Source organism: Carassius carassius, chromosome 9 (genome assembly GCF_963082965.1).
Source record: "Carassius carassius chromosome 9, fCarCar2.1, whole genome shotgun sequence".
In the NCBI taxonomy this organism is placed as follows: Eukaryota; Metazoa; Chordata; class Actinopteri; order Cypriniformes; family Cyprinidae; genus Carassius; species Carassius carassius.
Window position 1 is genome coordinate 12,365,212 of NC_081763.1, and position 26,567 is coordinate 12,391,778.

The window sequence follows — 26,567 nt, forward strand, 5'->3', positions numbered from 1 at the left end:
CTTTCCGTAACGCCATGTACACTGTAAAGTATGAGGCTGAATTTGGATGTAGATGGAAAAGCCCCTTGGGACTGATATTGACGTGGAGGTAGATAAATTAATTGCTTGCCTTAGTTGATTAAGTAAGCACAGAAATGTGGAGGGTAATTAATTCTTGGGGAAGCATATGGATGGTGACTCAGGGGCCAAGCTGTTAACATTCCCTCCCAAAACACCCACCAACACACATGTAGTGCCAACAACACCATACACTCTGAAACTAGTTAGATTTTCATCTCTGTTCGAGTGCAGAAACAGAGACCCAGAAGTCAGGGACAGTTTTTGAATGCAATTAAACACACCGTTCACCCAAAAATGAAAATACTCACCCTCATAATAATAATTTTCCACAAGTAACCCACACACCACTCCAGTCCATCAATTAATATACTGTGAAGTAAAAAGCTGCATGTTTGTAAGATACACATCCAAAATAAAGGTGTTTTCACTTTAATCCATAACACTTCCTCCAGTAAATAAGTCAATCCCCTGTTTTCCCCTACACCAAAATCCACCTAAATGCATTGTTTTTGTGAATCAGTTTTTTTGTATCTGTGCACATATCTCTCTTGTTTCAGACAAGATGACTTTTTTCACTGGAGAAATTATTATTATGGATTAATGACTCATCAACACAACATTTTGAAGTAAAACAATTAATAATGGGTTTGTTTTTTACAAACTTGCCTCTTTCGCTTCACAGTATGTTGACTGATGGACTGGAGTGGATGGGTGGATTATTGTGATGTTTTTATCAGCTGTTTGGACTCTCATTCTGACAGCACCCATTCACTGCAGAGGTTCCGTTGGTGAGCATGTGATGTAATGCTACATTTTTCCAAATCTTTTCTGATAAAGAACCAAATTCAGCTTGGGTGAGTAAATTTTCATTTTTGAATGAACTATTCCTTAATAAACTTGTGTTTGTCTGCCTGTGTGCCAAAAAAATGAGAGAATAACAGTGGGGCGAAAAGCGCAAAATAGTTTGAATGAACAATGGATGGAACAAAAGAGAGGGTGTGCACATATTGTGAGAAATAACAACGGATTATGTGAGAACTGTTTGTGTATTTTAAAAGAAAATTAATATGAGTAAGAAGAGAATATTTGTTTGCATATGTGATTACTCACCACATTACTCTCATGCACCTCTGGGTTCATGGTGAGCTGCACCACGAACCAGGTGGCATTTCGCAGGATAAATGCTGTAATCAGGTTCCAGTGGATGATATTTCTCAGACACCGAATACTCCTGAGAATGGACAGGAAGGGAAGATGAAGGACACGAAAGATGGAAGCGAAGAAAAAGTGAAGATGTTAGATAAAATACACTCTTCCTATCAAGGCTTGTTGTTGTCTTTTTCACAGGATGACTTCATGTTGTTTTATTGGTTGATCCATTGTGCTGTTGAGTTTTCTTAGCATGCGGTCCCATCAGATCACGTTATATCTTCAAGTAATGAACATTTCATATTCACAACTCATATGATATACACACAGGGTGTAAACTGATTAAAAATGTGGTCAAATTAATTTGATTATATGCCTATTAATAATAATAATAATAATAATAATAATAAAAAAAAAAAAACCTTCAAGGGACAGTTCACTCAAAAGTGAAAATTCTCATTTACTCACCCTCATGTCATTCCAAACCTGTATGATTTTCTTACTTCTGTGGAGCACAAAATAAGATATTTCAAAGAATGTTGCAACCGAACCGAACTAAAAAAATTAAAAATAAAATTAAAATAAATAACTTTTTTTTTTATGTTCCACAGATAAAGAATAAAGGTAAGGTGATATGAACTGTCTTTTTTTGGGTGAACTATCCCTTCAACAACCACCTCTTTGACAGTGAAAATGTGCTGTTTTCCCATCATCATTATTTTGTTTGATTCATATCATTACAATTTTGATGTCAGGGTGAGATGCAATGAAAAAATGGTTTAGTACTTATAACGATAATAAACATGGTGCCTAACTTGCTTGCTTTGTGTGTTTTAAACTGTAGAAAATGTCACAAGTGCCTCAAGAGAAACATTTTGATTGGGATATCGCTTTGAAAGCTACATTCCAACATTTCACCATTTTACAACAGGTTTCCTGGTTCTGAAAGGCCTTGGGACACAGAATAAGCTGCTCTAATAAGCACCACGCTAAACTGGCAGTCAGATGGGTGTCAATTTGAAGCAGGTCAAGAAGTTGAGGGTTGCACTTGGCTTTCAGACTGACTGCCCAGGCTTTGCCCTAATAGAAATCACAGCTGTACATTAGCATAAACAAAAAAGGCTAAATAATATTTAGTGCAAAATATTCACTGTCCTTATGTTGTATATTTTCATGTGTTCTGGTACATACTGTAAGAACAACATCAAGATGCATTTCTCTACAAGTTTCTAATTTTACCAAAACATCTGCTTAAACATTTTATAACTGGCTTGTTTTGTTCTACTGCTGCCTTGCGAGTGAGTGAGAATTTGTTATTGTATGACCTTTATTTGGCCTCAGGACTGTTTATATGTGACATCTATCAGGGGCGTCATGCTGCTGTTTTTTATAAGGAGACTTCAATGCCAGTGCAGGCTCAACGTTGCACCACTGGCAAGATAAAACAATAAAGCAAGGAAAAAAAACAACCACTTTTTTAATAGATAAGGGTTAAGATGCGCTGTTCTTGATTAGCATGAAAGAAGAACAGGGTTCAAAAATTTTTAAAAAAATAAATAAATCACAATCACATCTAAACTTTGAACTTGACAGTCAGTGATCCTCATACAGTACATTTTTATTCTTTCACAGTGTGTTGTAAATTACCCTCTTTTTCTGCTTTTCTCTCTCTATCTCTTAACTTATGGCATAATTAACAGTAGTGTGACTCAAAGGTCAACTTGCCTGTGATCTCAATCTCAGGCTGGAGGCTGGAGCTGGTATTTACAACTGACCAAAGTGAACCCCAAATCAAAGTAGCAATCATTATTAGATAAGCAGCAGAACTTCCCAAATCAGAAGAATAAAAGAATAACTCACAGAAGATGAATATAAGTAAACTCTTAGGGCAGTTTCTCAGTGCCACAAGCAAACATCAACAGGGTCAAAAACCAAAAGCAAATGTCAATAACGTAATTAATCTTCTAAGAATCATGTAGCAGCCAAAAACGAGAAGAAAACATCATTAAATAACTCTATTTTTAAGAATGTACTTCAGTCTCACTGCAGAGGACAGACAGGTTGATGCAGTCATCTCCATAATGATCCAATGAGACACATTTATAGATCATAAACAAAATGCTCTCATGGTCTCCATGCATGTTTAAGATGAGTTATGGTAGATGAAATGTACAGTACCCTGAAACATGAGGATTTATTTCTCATCTACCTCCCTGAAAACGTTTACCTGTTTAAGGGAGCTTCTATGACTATATGCTGTGATATATTTAGATTTCTAAAAACAAAAAATCTAACATTCTGGAATTTTTTTTTTTTTTTTTGGTAAATGTTAAACTAATGCATTTCACATTCACCCCAGATCCATGAGCACTTGCACAGGCAAACACACAAATCCCATAAACACACAGTTAGCAGCTCCTCTGTCATGCATTTATGTAATCTCAACAGGAAACTGCTAGTCTGGGGAAATTCATTTATTGCAAAGGATTCAAGAAAACGAATTATGACATTGCTTAGCACCAAAGCTTTCGTATCTCTGCCTGTGCATCTCATTAGCAGATCAAACTTAAAAAGAAAACAACACCAGCATTAGACGGCGAAACCTTTTTTAAACATTTCCTTACAAAAAGGCAAAAGAAGAAAATTAGTTTTTAATTATGCTTTCGTTTGCAGTAATATGCTTAAATTACAGATGGCCTGGATATAATCTGTTTTTCTTGCCTTTTTCAATGGTGATTTTAGGGGAAATCTGCAGAATGGATTTAAATAGAGCTGCAATAATCTCTTGTTGTCTCAATTACTGTAGTCAGTGTCAGTTCTGTTACTGTAAAACTCTGTTACCAAGTTAGAGAAACAGTGTTGACAGTATGTAACAGAACTGCCAGTCATGTATGCATGTGTGTGTTTCTCTGTGTATAACTGTCACTTCTGTTACGTACTGTCAACACTTTTCTCTACCTTGTTAACACAGTTTGACAGCAACAGAATTGAAACTGACTAATTGAAAAATTGTTATGGCCTGTTACATCTTCTGATTCATGACTATGTGTAACACATTTTTAAAATAATTACAAATATAACAAGTCTCTCTCACACACTCTTTACCCAAACCAGATCCTTTACTCGAGCCAAACCACATTTCTCAGCTGGAAGCTCCACCTCAGTTAATTATTTTGACTTTTTGTCAGATTGTACAGCAAGATCAAGGTACTGAAACAACATTTTGTTTGAGAACGGATATAAATAAACCCCCGCCTATAAAACTATCTGTGATAAACACGGTGGGGAGAAAGCCATCTGACATCTGCAGGATAGATGGATTGATTGTGAAAATGATGATGCAGTTTTCCTGGTGACAGATGGGAAGGCACACCGTCTTCTGAATGGTAATCGCCAGTTTCAGAGACTTAGGAAGAAGAGATGACATGTCTAAATGCAAAGTGTAAAGCGCACGGCGCAGGTGCACTCAGGACATGTCTAAATCCACTTTTGCTATTTTAATGATGGAAAAACGGGTTTTTCGCGCCCTGGCGAATGGTCTAAACAGGTTGTCCCTATTCTCTTAATGAGTAATGGGTGTTTTTTGGGCGTAACGTGCAATAAACCAATCAGAGTCTCATCTTCCATTCCCTTTAAGAGACAGTTAAGCTCTCCATCTTCTCCTAAGACTCATTCACCTCCCCTGTTCCATCCAGCCCCGTTTTAGACAGCCCTTCTCTTCCAGAGCGCCCACCAGAGCCCGCTCCTCCTGAGCGACCCCCAGGATTCCTAAATGTCCCCAATAATTTATTTTTAACCGAGGCAAAGCAAGCCAAGGCCACAGAGGATCCGCCTTGGCCTCCTGAGTCTCCTGATACACCACAGCCACCTGAGTTACCTGTTACTCCATGGCAACCTGAATTGACTGCTCCGCCATGGCTCCTGGAGCTCCCTGATCCACTCTGGAGGCCATCCTTGTTTCCACCCTGGGCGCCCGCCCTCCCTCCCAGATGGTACTGTTACGGTGCGGGACGCGCCTTCCAGGAGGGGGGAGTTATGTTAGGGTTATGTTAAGTTTTTGGTCTAATTTTCATTGTTTTCATTTCACCTGTGACCTAGTTTTACTTTAACTCCTAATTGTCATTTCGTTCACCTGTGTTTGATTTAATTCTCTCATCAGTACCTTTTGTTTGCTCCCCTACAAATTCTCTGTTTTCCCTTATTCTGTGTCCATTCTTGTTTATGTTAAGTTGGCTTTTGTGAAAGTCAGTGTTGAATTTCCAGTGTCTTCTTCACTCCAACAACTATAACAATAATAAATTGTCATTAATTTAAATAAATCAGCATATCATGTGATTAGTTAAAAAAAAAGTTTATTAACTAATAGCACCAATTACAATATGTAAACGAATAGCACAATTTTTTTTTATCTTTGCTTGCCTTTCAAAAATAGTTATAGCTACTGTAAGCACTGCATTTCAGGGGTTATGCCACAAGTCTGTATTGAAATTAATTTCCCTCCTCAGTTAACTGACTGAAATTTCTAGTGTGATGGATGAATACAGAAAAAACAATGGGAGAGGGTGAGGATGACTTCTCTTGAAGGACAGCTATGAAGCCAGTGTCGTCCTTGTGAAAACACAAGCTCTGGGCGTTTAGCAGCAGAGTATCTGCCGCTTATGCGGTTCCCTGACCTCGTTCACACAACACTCTGAGCAGCTGCCTCTGACATTACTTTCTCATTAGTTATGGATGGTATGCCCATAAATCTGCACACACAAACTGTACACACACACAATCAAACTGGCAGTGATAGATGTGGCTGTATGCAGATGTGGCTGTACTTTCTGTTAATTAAATCCTGTTAACGTGGTGTATAGTTAGAGATGTTTCTCGTAGGATGTGATTTCCCACATAATGGCAAATAACAAATTTGACTCTTACTGCTATTCTCTCATTAATTTCACCCCCTGCAGTTTTCAGTTGCTTTATGTGAGAGAACTGATTAATGTTTTCGTGTGTTTCGACATACTATGTGTGTGTGTGTGTGTGTAGAAATATATGCTGCTGTTTTTCTGTGAAACACAATACAATTGTTTTTTAATTAACACTGCTTTTTTCAAAACTGAAGCACCAAAAAGAAAGAAAAAAAAGTTTAATGCTGAATAAAATGCAATAAAAACATTAAAGTGTTGTACATATATGTGGCAACCCAGACTCATTATTTATAAACCTGTCTGTGGCGCATTTGAAAACAACAACAACAACAACAACAACAAAAAAAAACATACCACCTACACTAAACCCTACCCTAAAGGGGGTTGCACACCAGACGAGAAGCTCAGCATCTAGTGGATTTACCAGGTCACAACCGAACACACTTCAGGTAATTAAAATAGTGGAGTAGCAGGCCGCAAAAGACGATTGGGAAATACCCAGAATGTTATGCAACCAACCATAGATTATTCAAAGACAACATGAGGAAGTCATAAACGTGGAAAAAGATCGCGTTTGTCGTTTTTTCAGGTAAGAACGTCTAATTTTCAATCTGAGGTAAAATGTTCAGTGACAGTCCTTAGAAACGTTAAGAACTAAGCATACCTATATAATTTTTTTTCAACTGATCAAACAAATCAGTATTAGTAGCTACAGCATTAGAAATGTTGAAATTGATAATAATACAAAACAATTGATGAATGGCAATCTAGAATGCTAGTGATAATCTAGACTAAATTATAGCACAGATTCTTCTGGGTTTCATGCATGTATCATAACCGAATGCGATGTGCCAGTTTGAATATGTGAAATGGAGAATGAAATTTGCTAAATGACATTTCGGTAACATTTCATTCTGATCCTTACACAGACTTCAGTAGTCTTAAACAATAGCACTACAAGTTACATGACTATTTTATTCTTTTATGTATTTTTGTCCTTTAGGAAGCTTAAAAAAGTGTAAGAACTGTTGTGTTGTATTTTAAAGCGCTGCATAAAACCTCTCCTTTTGTAATCCATGGAGAAAATAAAAGCATAAAGGTCTGAAACAATATGGTGGTGAGTAAATGATGACTGAATATTCCTTTTTGTGTAAACTACTCAATACTACTCACTGAAGCTCAATGACATTTGCAGCAAGTGACTCTTACCTCCCAATGACCTCCTCCAGAAGACGTTCACATGGATGTCCACTGTGACTCTACTGAAGTGCACTGTGATTGACCCTGTTTCCCATCCCACATCAGTGCCCCAAACGAGCCTCTAAATCCCTGTGAGTCACACAGGAAAAGGCCACATATGCAATACCGATCCAGCCCACTATGTAATAGCATATTTGTGTGCGACTCATTTAGCATGTGCAGCTGTGTGAAAGACCTAAATTATTCATCATTAAAAACAAAGCAGCAGAAAATCCATCTCTGATCTAAGAAGAAAAACAGTGTTATAACAGATAAAGGACACAGTTCCTTCTGGATCGATGAGCACAAGCAAACAAAGATGATACGGTTTGGGACGTAAGACTAGGAAAAATGAACTCAGGTAATAGATGATGGCTTCCACTTCTCATTCAGAAACAATTTCCTAGACAAATAAATAAAGTGCACACAAATTAAGTGACCAAACATTTACCCCCCCCCCCCCCCCCCCAAAAAAGGCAGAGAAAAAATTGAATACAGAAATTTCTACTAAATTTCACAAAAAATTACAAAGAACCAGCAAGAAACAATTTGAAATGTGAAAAAAACCGAAAGTGTTTTTTTTTGTTTTTTTGACAATGTACAACAATAAACTTTATAACAACAATCTTACTGATTTAAATAAATCTTTGTGTGTGCATGTTTATGCAGAAAAATAATCAATGCGCCACTGCCAATTTTAACAATTTAAATTATTTTAGGATTTTTTCCAATTCTAGTTAAAATTGAAATTTCAGCTCTACTGAAAGTCAGTCTCTGGACTAATTAATATTGAACAGTAATTGATATATATATATATATATATATCTGTCTTCCTGTCCTGTCTACCCCCTTGTCATGTATGTATGGACATTTTGATGGCTAATTTCGCTGGTACTTGTGACTAGTGCAAATAAAGGGCTACTACTACTACTACTAATACTATGCCTTAAAAACTGTCAATAGTGTAAAACTGGGCCACTGCTGCCTTCTTTTCTCAAAGGGTTACATATTGTACACGAGGATATGATCAGGGGCAAAAGAGCATGAAGAAATTGTCATTGTTTCGTATATCAGACAGGCTGTAGAACTATTTTAAAAAGCTAACGATCCTTGTAAAATCTTTGAAAAAATAAATAAAAATAAGGAAAAATCGTTTTAATTGTCCACTATTTTACTTATTAGAACAAAAAAATAATTATTGAACTGACATTTCCATGATGCCACACACACACACAAATGAAGCAGATATTTAATTTTGGTACATTCATACCTTGCACAAACTAATATTTTTTTTACTCAATTATTTAAAAACAGGCACAGTCCTGCAGAGTTCAGCTTCAACCCTAATCAAACAAACCTGAACAAGCTCATCCACGTCTTCAGGATTACTAAAGCTACAGGCAGGTAAAGGTTTTTTTCAGGGTTGGAGCTGAACTCTGCAGGATTGCGGCTCTCTAGGACCGAACTTGCCTACCCCCAGGCTAGCCTAACCAGATTTAATGGAAAATTTTATAATTAGATCAATAAAGCATTAGTTCCTTTAAAAGCAGCACATCACTTAAGGAATAAAATTGTGGCAATTACAGTACCTCAAAGCGGGAGGTCTACACATCTCTAACTGCTCAATGCACACTCAGATTACACACAGTGCACTAGTACTCATGTCGCCAACCATCACCATGGCAGCTGAGGGTGGGGGTCAGGGAGGCACTGTTGGTGCTGACAGGCTGGCAGTGCTGGTGACAAGTGGCCATAAGTTCTCCCAAGTGGAAACCTGGGGGTATGCCCGCTGCAGCACTCATGAAACAAACAATTAATACAGAACTAATCCTATTCATGTCGCATAATAATGATTTATTTTAAATTCAAAACTGCATTAGCTAATCTGAACTGCAATATGACCTAAGGTACAGTTTAACAAAAATAATGATAATATTCAATACATTTATATCACAGACACAGTATTGACAGATCACAATAAATTACAATATACAGTGTATATAGGCATCTTGAACTCCGCCCCGCAGAGCGGGTATATAAGGAGAAGCACGAGCAACTCACACTCAAGTCTTCGCTGAGGAGCCAAGCCCAGAGACCCGGTTGCTCAGCAGAACAGCGATGTGGCGAGGGGACGTAACGTCTCCGTTCCCTCCTTCAGGGAACGAGGGTTACATACGTAACCGAGACTTTCCCTTTCAGTCGGTCACATTCTACGTTATGTCAGAAAGAGACTGACGAATGGGGTCCCTTACAAAACGCCACATGGCTGTCTTCCAGTGACCTGTGTGAGTGATAGCACCTTGTCGTGAGGCCAGCACGAGTGAGGGCCTATAGCTGACACAGAATACACTGGGTAGCTGGATGTATGCTAGCAGGCTGCCTGCTCATAGGAGGACTTACAAAGGCAGGTATTGACCAAGGTGGTGATACACATGAACTCTTAGGGAACCCAGCCTGCAGGGTGGAAGTTTCAACGACAGAGCCGGCAAGGTGCTTGCCAAGGGAAAGACACATGCTACGAAGAGACTTACTGTGGAAATACACACGTGGGATTGCCCAGAAGGGGAATCACAACAAATGGAGGCACCTAGTCCCACACAGGGCTGACCGATAGGGCATGCACGCAAGTGCTGGACATCAACAGTGCTGGAGGAACCCAGGGTTCTGAACTGAGGAACTCACCTGAGGGGAATAGCGCATACATCCAGTCCGTAGAGTGGAATGGCGCAGCAAGCGGATTGACACCGAGCAGGTCCTTACTGGCCTGAAGGGGCGAGTACCCGGGAGGACACAGGCTCTACACGGAGATTATAAAATCTTGCAAATGTGTTAGGCGTCGCCCAGCCCGCAGCTCTACAGATGTCTGTTAGCGAGGCGCCATGCCCCAGCGCCCAGGAGGAAGCTACACTCCTAGTTGAGTGAGCTCTCACCCCTAGGGGACATGGTAACCTCTGCTTGGAGACAGCCTTTCCCTTCTGGTGGCCTCCGTAACAAACAAAGAGCTGGTCTGAGGTCCTAAGGCACTGAGTTCTGTCCATGTAAGTGCGAAGCGCACGTACTGGACAGAGCAGTGCCAGGGCTGGGTCTGCCTCCTCTAGGGGCAGTGTTTGCAAGTTCACCACCTGATCTCTAAAGGGAGTGGTGGGAACTTTGGGCACATACCCAGGCCGGGGTCTTAAGATAACGTGAGAGTTGGCTGGCCCAAATTCCAGGCACGCTTCGTCAACTGAAAATGCCTGCAGGTCCCCGGCCCTCTTCACCGAAGCCAAAGCCGTCAGGAGCGCAGTTTTCAAAGATAGATACTTTGGCTCAACTGAGAGCAAAGGTTTGAAGGGAGCCCTCTGCAGTGCCGATAGAACCACTGCAAGGTCCCAAGAGGGAACCTGCTGAGGGCTAGGTGGATTGAGCAGATCATGCTTCCCAAGAGACTTACCTTCAATAGGGTCATGGTGAGCCGAAATGGTGGCCACATAGACCTTCAGGGTGGAAGGAGACAGCCTTCATTCCAACCATTCCTGAAGAAAGGAAAGCACTGACCCGATCGGGCATCTCAAGGGGTCCTAACGACATGAAGAAGACCAAGTGACAAAGAGGTTCCACTTCAAAGCATAGGTGTGTCTGGTGGACAAGGCTCTAGCTGAAGTGATGGTAGCTACCACCTGAGGTGGCAAGGCACCTAAACCTTCTGTGACCTGTCCAGAACCCACACATGTAGGTTCCAAATATCGGGACATGGGTAGCAGGGGGTGCCCTGTCTCTGAGAAAAAAGGTCTTTCCTCAGAGGAATTGGCCAGGGAGGGGCTGTCGCGAGGAGTACAAGTTCGGGGAATAAGGTCCGGCCGGGCCAAAAGGGTGCAACCATGAGGACCTGCTCCTCGTCCTCCCTGATCTTGCACAACGTCTGTGCAAGAAGGCTCACTGGGGGAAACGACCAGCTGTGCGCCGTGCCAAGGGTGCCCTCGGTCAGAGAGTAAAACAACTGGCAGTGGGAGTTTTCTGGAGAGGCAAACAAGTCTACCTGAACGTCTCCGAAGCGTTCCCAAATCAGCTGAACCGACTGGGGGTGGAGTCTCCTTTCCCCAGGACGAGACTCTGAAACAGTTTCAGTTGAATCGCTCTCTTGCCCACGAATTGTTTAAGGCAATTGACTGCGCATGCTCGTTCATAAGCTGCGTGAACATGGTGACCGAGTCTATTTCCATACCGAGAAAATAGATCCTCTGCACAGGGGAGAGTTTGCTCTTTTCCCAGTTGACCCGGAGACCCAGCCGGGCGAGGTGTCTTAGCACCAGATCCTTGTGCTTGCACAACCGTGCTCGAGAGTGAGCTAGAATCAGCCAGTCACCGAGGTAGTTGAGGATACGGACACCTCATTCCCTGAGAGGAGCCAGGGCTCCCTTCGCGACTTTCGTAAAGACATGGGGAGACAAGGCCAACCGGAATGGGAGAACCTTGTACAACTATCTTTGAAAGGATGCAAACTCAGCCTGTTCTATTTTAGCTCAATAGAAATAACTCTTTTAGTGGTGATGAAGCGCTCAGGGGAACGCGGGAGCTGCAGCAGGAAACCCAGACGAACCGCTGAATCGCACCGTAACACCCATACCAGTTGATAACCAGTTGTAACACTCCGGTGAAGCAGCAAACGGTGTGCTCGGCTCTTACAATTTATGTGTATGTTAAGTAAAGTGGGATGGTACTTATGTGCGTTTCAAATTTTTTTGTGAAATAATAGTTTTTTATATATTTATTTATTTATTAACAAATTTATTATATACAGGTATATCGTAGAAAAGTGGGTTGCAGCTTGTTGAAGATGGGAAAATGTGGGTACCATGGCCAAACCAGTTGAGAACCACTGATGTTAGCTATATACATAAAATGTCAAGTAAGGGATATTATACATCCAGTCAGTTGTTATCGCAGAATAAACCCAGACACAAAATACTGATTTGAATATTTTAACTATATATGTATTTTATTTTAAATACATTTAAGATTTTTTTTAAATAAATTATTATTACTATGATTTTACTAAACAAACAAACAAACTTAATATCCTAAGCCTATAAATCAGAATCTCTGTTGGTTCAATAGCATTGTCGTCAGCATAAATAAAAAAATATGTATGTTTGTATGTATGCATGTAGTGTATGTAGGACTTATACTATAGTAAATTATGTGAATTATTTATAATTTATTTTGTGCAATATACACATTTATTTATCATTTGCCCTTCCTCAATATTTATGTATTGCATTATTTTTGCAGTTTTAATCCTACATAGTCCTGTTCTACACTTTTGCATTTCTCCACCTTTCTCTATCACTCTTGCTTACACATATAGCAGCCGTGCTTACTGATATACCAATATAATACCAATATAATATAATATATGGTGTTAACGGTACAGCAAAATCTTTACCAGTGAACATATTGTATATACCCTAACATTTAAAAGAGCAGATTAAGCATAACTTTGCAAAACGGGCTTTGCCATCTAAAAACAAACAGACTTTAAAGGATGAACATGTTCAAGCTTTGCTGGATATCCAGGGAGCATGGCAACTGTCTGGCTGCAGTGTGGTTGCTGGAGGAGGGACAGGAACAAGTCAGTGCTGACAAGCCTGTGGTACAGATGCCAGAGAAGGCAAATCCAGGTTGGCAGGAGACAATCTAATCATTACACCACTCAAGCTGCCTGAGTGGAGTTTCTACCAACACCACCCCCCCCCCCCCACCCCCAAAATAATTTTCAAATAGGGCTTTAGTCACAAAGTTTCTTTGAATTTCTGAATCTTGACTGCTACCACAAATAAAAAGGAAGAATTTTTGTTCTCTGTTCAATTTTGAATGATGCACTACAACTGAGCTTCATTATGAAAGGTAATTTTTAATAAATTAAATTTATAATTTCAGTATTGACAATAGGGTGTCCATCTGTCCAGTTTTAGGTCAGACAGTTCGGTTTTGAAATGCCATGTCTGCCTACCAGCACACCCTTGAGTCAAATGCTCATTTGTCCTCCTTTTAAGATCCTCATTATTTGATACTTTATCCAATATATATATATATATATATATATATATATATATATATATATATATATATATATATATATATATATATATATAGATTGTGATGAGTCAGCTGCCTCCTCCCTGATTATCATTGGCAACCCGTCCTAAATCGCCGCCCTTCACCAGGCTCCCGACAGGAGTGGGTGTGTGAGAGGAGGGGCGCTGGATGAGCCAGAGCTGGCGGCGTGTGATGGAGCACACCTGTTGTGAATGGAGCCTCACACAACGAAGTGGGGAGTGCGTGCTTTGGCCACATTTATCCCCTCCTTTGTATCTTCTGTTAATAAATAATTAACTCCTGCTGTGTTTAAGTTAATATGAGTGAAGTACAATTGAAACACATAATCAACCATTTTTGTCAACTATCAACATATTCTATATTCAATGGAATATTTAAAACAATCTTATAACAATTTATGCAATTGTAGCTGCAGTGTAGATGCATGCATGCACATACTTAAGGTAAGGAAAGTTGCCTTTAGAGCAATAATTTTACTATATTTAAATATCTTCTTATACACACTCTCATTCCCAGAGAGTAATTTCCTTATTATTTTGAATACTAAATAAGATACTTTGAAGAATTTGGGTAAGCAAACAGATGCTTGTAGCCAATGACTTCCACAGTATTTTTTTTCCTTCGTACTATGAATGTGACTACCAGCAACTGTTTGGTTACCCACATTCTTCTAAGTATCTTCTTTTGTATTCAGTGGAAAAAATAAAAAACATGGAACAACATGAGGGTGAGTAAATGATGACAGAATTTTAATTTTTGGGTGAACTATCCAGTATCCAGTTATTGCTTGTAGCTTTGATATTATTTTGCAGTTTTTATCCTGGCTTCACTGAATCCTGTAAAGTGTCCTCCTTTCTGTTGTTTTAGTAATTACCACACTAATAATACATTTAAAAATTACATTCTCCCCCTCCTAAAATCTATACCTAAATGCAAAAAGCAGTTGTGAATCTCTACTCATAAAATTTTTTTATGCAACACTTCCTTTCACATGACTCTTACTTCTGAGTCTCTGCATGGGTCTTGCAGTCTTCTGGTGCCTGCTCACCACTGCATGTGTTTTAGTTATTAGCATTCCCACTGCCTGCGCTAATAGGAGTGCGTTACCATAGCTGTCTATTTAAGTCCCCCCTCATCACTCACTTCTCATTGATCCACTGCACCAAGCCTTTTCTGCTAAGGATGTGTCCTTTCACGAATAATCGCCCGCTCAGAGTAGGCTCCACAATCACAATCCTCTGCAGCTGATGTTGAGAGGGATCACAGGCAAAAGCTCTGAGTGATGCAATTTTAGGCCATTAACAAGGTAACCAAAATAATAAACTGCAGGGAGCTAAAGCAGGCCGCACTCTTTGCAGGAGCTCAGTGCTAACAAGCTTGCAGCACCAGAGGAACGAACCTCCTAGAGCGTCCCTGAGCACAAATGGTGTGCAGATGTACTGGTAACATCCCGTGCTGGGTCCCAGTAAGAACGACCTGTCCATCCACTCACACAATACAGTGGGGGTGCTGGCGAAGTTCCATTGCCTCATACAGTGGCCATGTGCTCCGAGGTCTGCTGACTCTATCACCCTGCTGACTCTCATTGCGTAAGCATGCACAGAAATAGAAGAGCAGAGGTCCTCCTCATCTAGTGCAGCTTAAAGGAAGAATAAGTTTACTTCTGACTTTTTCGAGAGTCACTTAGTTATCACATTTCTAAAGCACTATTCAGATGAAAGTAGTTGTATAGTAGTTATATATATATATATATATATATATATATATATATATATATATATATACATACACACACACAATACCGATCAAAAGATTGGGGTCATTAACAGGGTTACTATTGTTAACTAAAACCAAAAAAATTATATTAAAAAATAAATAAATAAAAATCACCTATTTTAACATGCTGCCTTAAATTTGGTTGTGCAAGTAATTTCAACATAAATTACATTAAACTGACTTAAAAATTTTGTTGAATCTCATAACACTCATAAGAATAGTTCCTCATGGTAAGAATAGTTCCCTTTCTGACGTTCACTCCTATGTGTGTTGGGGTCATCCTTGAGAGCCTAAATCACCTCTGTGAATATCAGAAAAGGCTAATTAAATTGGTGTGTACAATGTGCATGCGAGGCCAGGCCCATATAGATGGGTATATAAGGCTGGCCATGTGCAAGCTCTACTTTGGAGCAATTCAACTCATCTCATATGAGAAGCAAACTTTTCTGATCATCTCAAATTACCACTATATTATTCAGCACATTCAGTGGTCTCTCTCGTGCTGCACAGACAAGTGTGAGGCACTTCCCATGGATGCTTGGCAGATGTTAAGAGCGAAATTTCCATTTTTAAAGAGTAAAGTTAGTTTAAAAGAGCATCACACAGCGGTTCGCATCTTTTCAAAGATGCCATTCCATCCGTGTTCTTCTGGTTGTGGGGGATTTTTCTCTCCCTCCGATGACCAGGATTGCTGCATTCTGTAATTGGGCCATGCTCACACTGACAAAGTTTTTGTTGGTGGATCATGTTCTCATTGCCAGAATATGACCATCAGAAAGTTGCGGTCATAGCTTTCATATGTCTTCTCAAGGAAGAGATTGAGAGCTTCCCGCGTTGCTCCCTGTCCCCCTGGACTGCACTGTTACACCGGTTAAGTTTTTGGATAAATTAGATGGCTCACCAATGGGTGAAGTTAATTTCTCATTCAGAGCTTAAGAGGAAGACCTTCTGATGTGGAGGACACTGCTGGTCTGCCAACGTCTGGTGTTCCAGCCCAGTCTGAGCCTGGCACAGAGTTTGCAGCTGTGCTTGCGCAAGCCGACATGAGCATTGTGCCCTCGACCCCAATGCCTTTCTTCCTGGAAGTGCATGGGAATCTCACAAAGACATAGAATACACCGCTTTTGAACAGGACACACTTTGCTGGCTCCTTCATCCTCACTGCCCACGTCAGGCTACTAGGAACCTTCAAAGAGGTCCTGAGATAGGCAACCAAGGGATGGAGAGGCTACACACCTGTTTGCCCCAGGATTGCAGGTGGGCCTCATTCCTCTTGGGGGAATTTTACATTTTCAATAAAAGAGAAGTTTCCTCCTTCCATGGGTTTCATGCTTCATCACAGTGTTTGTGGCTCTCATCTCAAGGTGACTCCTTCACCTTCCTGTATTCTGATGCCTCATGTTCAAGTTCAGGTAAGTGCTTTATGTGGCTCCTCAGCTGCCTCCAGCCCCTGGACCAAGGTCAGTACATGCAAGACCTCCCGATGTTATGGACCATGCTCTGCCTTCCTGCAGGCTCCCCGCCTTGGGTACCCTGGGTATTGTCCCATTAGTACCGCTAGTACAGTAACTGGATGCATGTTTATTGCTTCCCAGCCTGTCATGCTGGCTGGTCAGGACAATCCAGTTCAGTTACACAATTCGGTTCCTCAGGTGCCCGCTCAGGTACAGTGGTGTAATCTTTACCTCAGTGTGAGCAGTGAAGGATGCAGTAGAGCCTGCCCCCCATTCTACAGCCCTTACTTCATAATACCCAAGAAAGGTGGTGGTATGAGGCCGGTCCTACATCTACGAGTGTTGAATTGGGCCCTTAACAAGCTCCCGTTCAGAATGTTCACAGTCAAACACATGCTCACATGTGTCAGACACAAGGATTGGTTTGTGGCGATAGACCTGAAGATAGAGCTGGTAGAAGGTAGAATTCGCCCCAAGCCCAACAAGTACATTTTGATTGACAGCTTTTTAAAAGCCCGAAACCGTTTACAGCCTGACATTATTCAAATGTGCACACCACACAGCTCTTTTGCCTTTTGTCAAGAATAAGTCATTTATACATGTTTTAACATAATTTACTCATGACTAAGGCTATAGGCCACTTGGAAGTAAGAACAAAGAAATAAAATAAGTCCTCTGCATCGTAACATCTCATCACTCTAAATAGGCCTATGCAAACACCTAGCCTATAAATAGGCCAACACACCAATAAAAAGTCCTTCTTAACAAATTAAATTAAGATAAATTCTAAATTAAGATGGGTATTTGGCAATAAAAATATATATAAGATAAAGATAAGATAAAGGCTCCGTGGGATTTGCTTTGCCACTTCTCTCCACAATGATCTGGCTAATTTTGCAAGTTTTGGGTAGGATGGTTTGTTGATCTTCCACTAGCCAAGAACATCCATTTCATTTTCCTTGACAGCTGTTTCAATGTAGTGAGTGACCTCATCATCTTCCCGGTCAAGTTGCTGTACATTTTCCCACTCTGCAAAATTCGCTTTTTTTGCCGGAAGATTAGTGGGTTCAACTACGGAGAGCTCTTGGTCTCGTATCTCCATATCTAATGCATCTGCAGCCTTGGCCTGCAGAAAAGTGCGAGCATAAGCATGTATGGTATTCCCTGTCTGAGTGTGACAACATTCACTTTACGCGCAAGCCAGTCTTCATGGCATTTACGCATGACAGCTTGCTGAGGGGAATCCAGGGCATTGGGCTGACAGTGGCTTTTCAGTTTCTCACACCAAGCCAAAGCACAAGCGCAAGCCCGGCCCGAGCCCGTGTAAAATGATATAAGTTAAGCCCGAACCCGTCATGTCTCTCGGGTCCTGTTGGGTTCTGGCAAAGATCTTCAGCTCTACATGAAGGACACATACTTTCGTGTCTCTATCCTTCCTAGTCATAGACCGTTTCTTCGGTTTGTCTTCGAAGGATGGGCATATCAGTACAAGGTCTTCCTCCGGAGGCCGCACTGGTCCCACTACGGGAACACAGGGAACAGGTCATTTCACACCTGGCTTGTGGTCAACTAGGAGAAGAGCATGCTTTCACCTGTGCAGAGCATCTGAATAAGCTCCAGCTGTGGTAGATACTATCTTAAGTATCATCTACAAGGTAGCTCTATGCCCTGAAGTGGTGTATTTTCACAATGTGGTGTTCCATTCGAGGCGAGGACCCTTGGGTCAGTGCTTTCCTTTTTACAAGAAGCCCTTGAAAAGCACCTGTCTGCCTCCACTTTGAAGATATATGTGGGTGCAATAGCAGCAAAATATGGCCTTGTGGATACAGGTCATTGGGAAAGCACGGCCTGATAGTTAGATTCCTAAGAGGCACTCAGAAGTTGAATCTCTTTTGGGATCCTTTTGTGGTCCTGCAAAGTCTACAGAAAGTCCAGCAAATAGGTGGAGTGTAGTGTGCGCTCTCTGAAGTTGGCCTTTCTGACTTGCATGTCGTTCAAAAGGGTGGGAAACTTACAGGCTCTCTCAATTAGTGATTTGTGCCTAGAATTTGGGCTGGACTACTCTCATGTTATCTTGAGACCCAGACCTGGATATGTGCTCAAAGTTCCCACTACTCCTTTCAGGGAACAAGAGGTGAACCTGCAAGCATTTTATCCAGAGGAGGGAAACCATGTGTCCAGTACACGCTTTGTGCATTAATGTAGATCAAACCCAGAGCTTCAGACAATCCAAACACATCTTTGTCTGCTTTGGAGGTCAGCAGAAGGGGAAGGCTGTTTCCAAACAAAGAACAGCCCACTGGATTGTGCATGGCATTTCTGGGCCATATCAAGCCGAGGTTGTGCCATGTCCGCTGGGAGTGAGGGCTCACTCCACTCCACTGGAATTGGGACACAGCGCCTCACTAGTCACTAGCAGACATATGTAGAGCTGATTCACAGAATGGAGACATATGTCCAACTGGCCACAACTGATCACTGATGTGGCTGAGACACTACCTTGACTTCTCAGAACAAACTGTAGTAGAGCTTGCACGTGGCTTGCCTTATATACCCATATATTCAGCATATTCAGCACACCAATTTCATTGGCCTTTTCTGAAACTCTTAGAGGTGACTGGGGCTCTCAAGGATGACCCCCATACTGTCGTTCCAACACTCGTTTCCGTTCCCTCCATCAGAGACCCAGGGTTACTATACGTAACCAAGACATTTTTTTTGGAAGAAGTCTCTTATGCACACCAAGGCTGCACTCATTCCCTCAAAAATACAATAAAAAAAATTACATTTTGCAATAGGTGTTTTCTATTTTAATATATTTTAAAATATAATTTATTCAGGTGATGGCAAGGCTGAATTTTCAAGCAGCTATTGCTCCAATGTCACATGTTCCTTAATAAATGCTCATTTGGTACTCAAAATATTTAAATATTTCTTATTATTATAAATGCTGAAAACGTGAATCTTATTATTTTGTGTGGAAACTATGAATTTATGGGAGGGGTCCTTTTGTTGATTCTTTGATAAATAGAAAGTCGAAAAAACAGTTTATGTAAAAAATAAAAATGTCTTAACTGTCAATTAAATGTCAAACTAAATAGATACAATGAAGAATATATAAAAACAATGTTCAGATGGGAAGTTAACTGGTATTTTACTCAGAATGTTGGCAAAGAAAGTCCATAAAGAACATGCACCTGGCAAAAAAAAAAAAAAAAAAAAACAATAATCCTAAAAACAAAACAACAAATTTTGCTCACAGTACTTGACAAAGGTCAAAACAAAATAGGACAAGCTTTGTGAAACAATAATAAACCACAATCGCTTGTCATTCCAATACAGACAGGATTACAGCTCTCAGACGACCATAATTGCTCAATGATTTTAACTGAGGATGTTTGATGGAAAACACCATTTCGGTCAATTCTGACAGGATTAAAATCACAAAACACATTTGTGAAACACAAAGTTACACGACCTCCTCAGGGAAAACCAGATCTGTGCAAAAAGCCTTCATCTACATAAACATCAACTGTTAACCACTCCAGCTGTTATTTTGATTTTTTGAGAATTAGGCATATGCAATATTGGACCCACCGGTGGGTCCCCAGAGTTGATGTGGTTAAAAAGCGCATCCCACTAATTTGGCAGTTTTAACATAGCAAAACATGCTTTGTGATTTTATTTGTGTGATTTTTTTTTTTCATTAGTTTTGCCAGGGGACATCTAATGAACAATTGTTTAACAAAATTTAGCAGGACACATGCTATTCTAGTTTGTGGATTTGTTTGTATGAAACAATGAAGCATTATTAAATTTAGTTAGACACACATAATCAAAGCCACTATGGAGCTTTCAAAGATAAATATATGCACTATTTTCCTTAGAAAAGTACTTTTTAGAGATAAAAAGATTTTCCTTGTGGGATAAAGTGCCTCAGGTTTTCAGTTTGCATTTATTATGGTTTATTTTGAGGCATTATATGTAGAGAAACACTATGGTGTTTACTGTCATTCTGTTTCTCTGTATTCCCTCCTGTCTCTGCCCTGAGGGGACATGTAAGAAGGTTTGTGTGTCACACAGGACAGGAAGATTCTCCCAGTCTAGCCTTTCGTCAAGAAACCAGATGAAAAAAGCTAGCTGCCAACAGTGGCTTGTCACTGTTATGTTGACCTGAGCTGTTGCAGGTGAGCCCTTCAATGGTGCCACCCACCGCAGCTTTGCTCTCCTTTCATACTTTGATGCCTTCTGTTTTTTGTTCTCATTTTGTGAATGACAGAGGAGCCAGGTTAAACTCGGTTGACAGGTGAGCACTGATATAGAATACAAGGCCATTTCTAAAATGACGTGAGAGGTTACAGCGTTCTGTAATCTTAGTGACAGTGCAGAATAAATCAAAATATATAAATATAAATAGTGAATATTTGGTTATAATTCTGAAAATAAAACTGTAAATCAAAATATATATGAATAAATCCTTAATATTTTAAATCTGAAAATATTTATTGTCTACAAACTTATACAATTACATCTTTATTATCAGGCATGTCAATATATATATTTTTTATTTTATTTTATGAAAACATTATGCCTATACATCCTGTATACTGGTATCAATGAAGATATTGCACTATATAAATTATTTTAAGTGCATCTTGCTAATCTTAACCAAAATTAGTATTTTCTCTCTACTTTAAAAAGGCTGGTGGTACCAATAGGTCCTCATGGTGACAGTGTAAATCTGTGTAAAAAAAAAAGATTTTTCTACACAATATCATCGGTTATCAAATAGTGATTTTAATTAGATAATTGCAACAGCATGTGATGGACAGCAATAATTACAATAATTAATATAGTACAATACCTGCATTGAGACATGTACAGGATACATAGACATACTGTTTTCATAAAAAAAGCATTAAGAATATCTACCTATATTGACATGCCTATTAATAAAGATATATTTATATTTATGTATATTTATGATGAAGACTGTATATACAGATTTACATTTATATACATTCAGATTAACTTCTATACATACAGTACAGACCAAAAGTTTGGACACACCTTCTCATTCAAAGAGTTTTCTATATTTTCATGACTATGAAAATTGTAGATTCACACTGAAGGCATCAAAACTATGAATTAACACATGTGGAATTATATATGGAATTATATACATAACAAAAAAGTGTGAAACAACTGAAAATATGTCATATTCTAGGTTCTTCAAAAATGCCACCTTTTGATTTGATTACTGCTTTGCACACTCTTGGTATTCTTTTGATGAGCTTCAAGAGGTAGTCACCTGAAATGGTCTTCCAACAGTCTTGAAGGAGTTCCTCGAGAGATGCTTAGCGCTTGTTGGCCCTTTTGCCTTCTGTCTGCGGTCCAGCTCACCCCTAAACCATCTCGATTGGGTTCAGGTCCGGTGACTGTGGAAGCCAGGTCATCTAGCGAAGCACCCCATTACTCTCCTTCTTGGTCAAATAGCCCTTGATGCCTTCAGTGTGACTACAATTTTCATAGTCATGAAAATAAAGAAAACTCTTTGAATGAGAAGGTGTGTCCAAACTTTTGGTCTGTACTGTATATTCATGATTTACATTTATATATTCAGTTTTTTATCTATATATATATTCAGACGTATAAGTACATATTCAAAACTATATATTCAGATTTACTTCTATGTATTCATGATATATATATATATATATACACACAAATTGTATTAGTCAACAGAAGAGACAGACGGTTGCACGTAAGTGTTTTGCGTAATACTGAATTATTACTTGCTGCTAGGAAGGGATATTTCGTTTCCTGCCTATTTCTACTTTGCATTTTCGTCGATTTGAGGAATTGCCCTGTTATAGGCTATTGGCTGTGATAATTACAAGGCAGCCGCAGCTGTTTTCACTTTAGTGTCTTAGACTGTATTTATCTGATGACTGTGCGCTGACACGGAAGTATTAGCGGAAAAGTTCAGCCCCCCTTGTGTGAAGACCAACGAGTGTAAAGACCTGCAACTTTACCTGTGCGACTTCACAGAGCAACGGAACCGGCAAGGCACTTAAGTATATTTTTTATCTTCCATATACAAACTCTCCTTTTCTGTCCTCTCTTTTCCACCTCTATCATGTGTTTCCAAACCATTCCGGTTGTCTCTCAACAATGCTCTAACATCACACGCAGACGACAACGTAATGTTGCTAACCTGCACCTTATCTGTACATCTTCTACTGCACCTCTTTCTTTCTCTGTGGGTCTTTGGAATTTTCGGACTTAATTTCTGCTTTTTCTTTAAACTCCACACTCAGCATCTTGGGCTTGACTGAGACCTGGATTCATCCAGAAGACTCAGCAACCCCAGCTGCTCTCTCTAACATTTTATCTTTCTCTCACACAACCTGTCAGGTTGGCCGGGATAGGGGCACTGGTCTGCTCATTTCTAACAATTGGAAATACTCAACCCACTCTCCCCTATGCAATTATAACTCATTAGAATCTCATGTGATCACTGTAACAGCTCCTATAAAACTCCAGGTTGTGGTAATTTACCCCACTCCAGGGCAAATTATATCCACCTTCCTAGAGGAGCTGGATGGCCTGCTGTCCTCATTCCCGGAGGATGGCAGTCCACTTTTAGTCTTTGGAGACTTAAACATTCATCTGGACAAGCCTTATGCTACAGACTTCCATTCACTCCTTGCTTAATTCAATCTCAAATGACTTACCACTACTAGCACAGAGAAATCAGGCAACCAACTTGACCTAATTTACACACACAATTGTATTGCAGACAACATTCTGGTAAAACCCCTACATATCTTCGACCATTTCTTCATAACATTTAAACTACATTTTGCTACCAACCCCATTTTGCCACCAACCCCTATACCAGTTACTTTAAGATTAAACCTACGCTCCCTTTCCTCCTCCCATCTTTCCTCCATAGAATCCTAATCTCTTCCCTCACCTAACCATTTCTCATCTCTGGATGTGAAAGCAGCAACTGACACTTTATGCTCTACTTTAACCTCTTGTTAAAGTAACCTCTAGATATTTGTCCTCTCTTCTCCAGGCCAGCACGGGCTGCCCCTTCTAACCCCTGGTAATCTGATGTTCTTTGTGAGCATCGGACCAAACTCAAGGCAGCAGAGAGAAAATGGTGCAAATCAAAAGATCTGTCAGACCTGAGAATGTATCAGACTTTGCTTTCATCTTTCTCTGCTGAAGTCCATACTGCCAAATCTTCATACTTCCACAACAAAATCAACAGCACCCAAGACACACAGAACAATAAGTAGTCAATTCTTAGCCCAACACACACAGGACCTTAAACCAACTTTCAGGTTTTTCAGTGTTGGTTGGGTAAGTAGAGGTATCCAAAGCACATCAACTTGTCACTGGGGTTCCTCATGGATCAGTTATTGGACCCCTCCTCTTCTCCATATACAAAACATCACTGGGTCCCATCATACAGGCACATGGCTTCTCCTACCATTGCTATGCTGATGACACACAGCTCTATCTTTCATTTTAACCAGATGATCCAAAGGTAGCTGCACGGATCTCAGACTGCCTGGCGGACATCTCAACATGGATGAAAGAAAATCACCTACAGCTCAACCTGGCAAAGACTGAGCTTCTTGTCTTCCCTGCCACTCCAACTCTACAGTATGATGAAATCTTGGTGTAACCTTTGATGACCAGCTGGCCAGAGCCCAAAAGGGCCCATGTTACACCACTCTTTATCTCCTTGCACTGGCTACCAGTTATGGCTAACATCAAGTTCAAGACATTGATGCATGCATATAGAACAGCCACAGGCTCAGCACCCGCCTACTTCCACTCACTACTATGTATCTACATCCCCTACAGAAGTCTGAGATTTGCTAGTGAACGATGCCTCATGGTACCATCCCATTTGGAGAGGCTCAAAATCACTTTCCAGAACATTCTCATCCACCATTCCTGGCTGGTGGAATGATCTTCCCACCCCTATCCAGGATGTGGAATCCCTGACAACTTTCAAGCGACAGCTGAAAACTCATCTCTTTCGCAGCTACTTGACTTCATCATAAAAAATAAATAAAAACAAATGAATTTATAAAATCTCTTTCTAGCTTGTACTTGTTTGAACAATGTCTAAAACTTGGTATTACAAGCACTTCATGTGTCTATTTATCACTTTAAGAAGAATCACTTTATGTATTCCGCGATTGTAAGTCACTTCGGATGAAAGCATCTGCAAAATGACTGAATGTAAATATAAATGTAAATATATTTACATGTTCATGATGTACCAGAAACACTTCCAAATTCTTGATCCCTCATTGTGCAAATGCAGTCTGCTGAAACATTAATGAGCCAATTTAAAACTCCTGTCCTTCTGTCCTTGTGGGCAGACACAAATGACTGGAGGATCTGAGTGCAAGAACACTCTGTGTTTATCCTGTACATCTGTTTATTGTGTATTTCATTACACTTATTCCCTGCTAGAGGACCCGCTTGAGCCCAACTACAACTTTAAAACATCTGTTCTCGCACCCAGCATTGATATATCCATGACAACCTGACTTTGGAACATTAGGTAGACAGACAGAGGTTTATCAGCAGGGCACATTGTTGTGAAAAGCAACATCCAATAAATCTGACATCTGACTCATGTGTCATGTGATTTTGATTGGAAATTCAGGAAAAGATGCCAGAATATTTTCCTTGGATTAATAAAGGCAGACTAAATCTGGGATAATCTAGTCTAAATAATCCTAAACAGCATGGATATTTAATCTGCTCACTCGCCTCAATCTGTGGTCCTAACACCAAAGAGTTTGTGGGAATGCTGACACACGTGACTATTCTCCTAACATCCAGCTTGATACATTGATCCAGGCTAATTACAGTTTGGACATGATCCCATAGAAAACAAGTCTCTCAGTTTGATTGAGCATAATATAATGAGAGCCAGCTCAATGAAGGCCTTCAGTTCTCATCCCTAAACACTTCTGTTCATTCAGTTTTCATCCCTAAAATGGCACTTCTTGACTGGAATAATTAGAAAAAAAGGAGTGCTCACTTTCTACACCATCAGTCTAAAATCTCATTGCTGGTATCACTATGCTGACCCATGACGTATTTATTTCTCAGGTGCCTTGACAAGAGAGAGGGATAACCTCGAGAGGTTGTCCTTGGACCCCAGAAGCCTGAGCCCAAGAAGGGCTCATCACCTGTGATCAGAGAACATCTACAATTCTCTATTCTCTTCCATTCAGCTGACCACCTGATGTATAGTTTCTGTCAACAGCTGGAAAATCAACTGATGTACTGATGGGATGTGACAAGAAGACGGCCTATATTTGTGTTGGGGGCTGAGCACGTGTCCCTCTCAGTTAAACTGATTTCAAGTTGATCCAAGCAAAGGACACTGGCCATGTTAGGAGAGCTGTCTAGAAAAGGAATCATTTGTGGAGATATCTGGATATTAGGGATTATTTTTTGCACACAAAAAAAAGTGATCTACAGAAGATACAAAATAGAAGCTGCCATTGATGTGGCAGATGGGAGTTTTACTTACTCAAACATGTTCTGAGGGCAGAAAGGAAAATTATTGGTTTACAGATTCAACCAATGACATTGAAGCAGAGGCGGAGTCAGGAAATTTGAACGTGTGGAAGGAATACTTCAGACAGATACGTTACTGACGCTTCGTGGGAGGCATTTATTGCAAGGTAAGTTCATTTACCTTGTATTCTCATGAAAAAAAATAACATCTCTAACATTTATTAAGATAATTAGCAAACAAAGATGCACAGAACAAGTAATCATTGACTAAATATTATATAGCATGCATTTTCACTTGACTGCTTCA

At 40.1% G+C, this 26,567-nt stretch overlaps 1 protein-coding gene across 1 annotated transcript in view; it reads right to left on the reverse strand.

Annotated features, from left to right (window-relative positions):
• LOC132148959 (corticotropin-releasing factor receptor 1-like) overlaps positions 1–26,567 on the reverse strand; it is a 137,150-nt gene that overhangs the window by 14,726 nt on the left and 95,857 nt on the right. Inside the window, exon 7 of the mRNA XM_059557792.1 lies at positions 1,171–1,291. Coding sequence (XP_059413775.1) covers positions 1,171–1,291 — 121 coding nt within the window. The remainder of the gene's footprint in view (positions 1–1,170; positions 1,292–26,567) is intronic.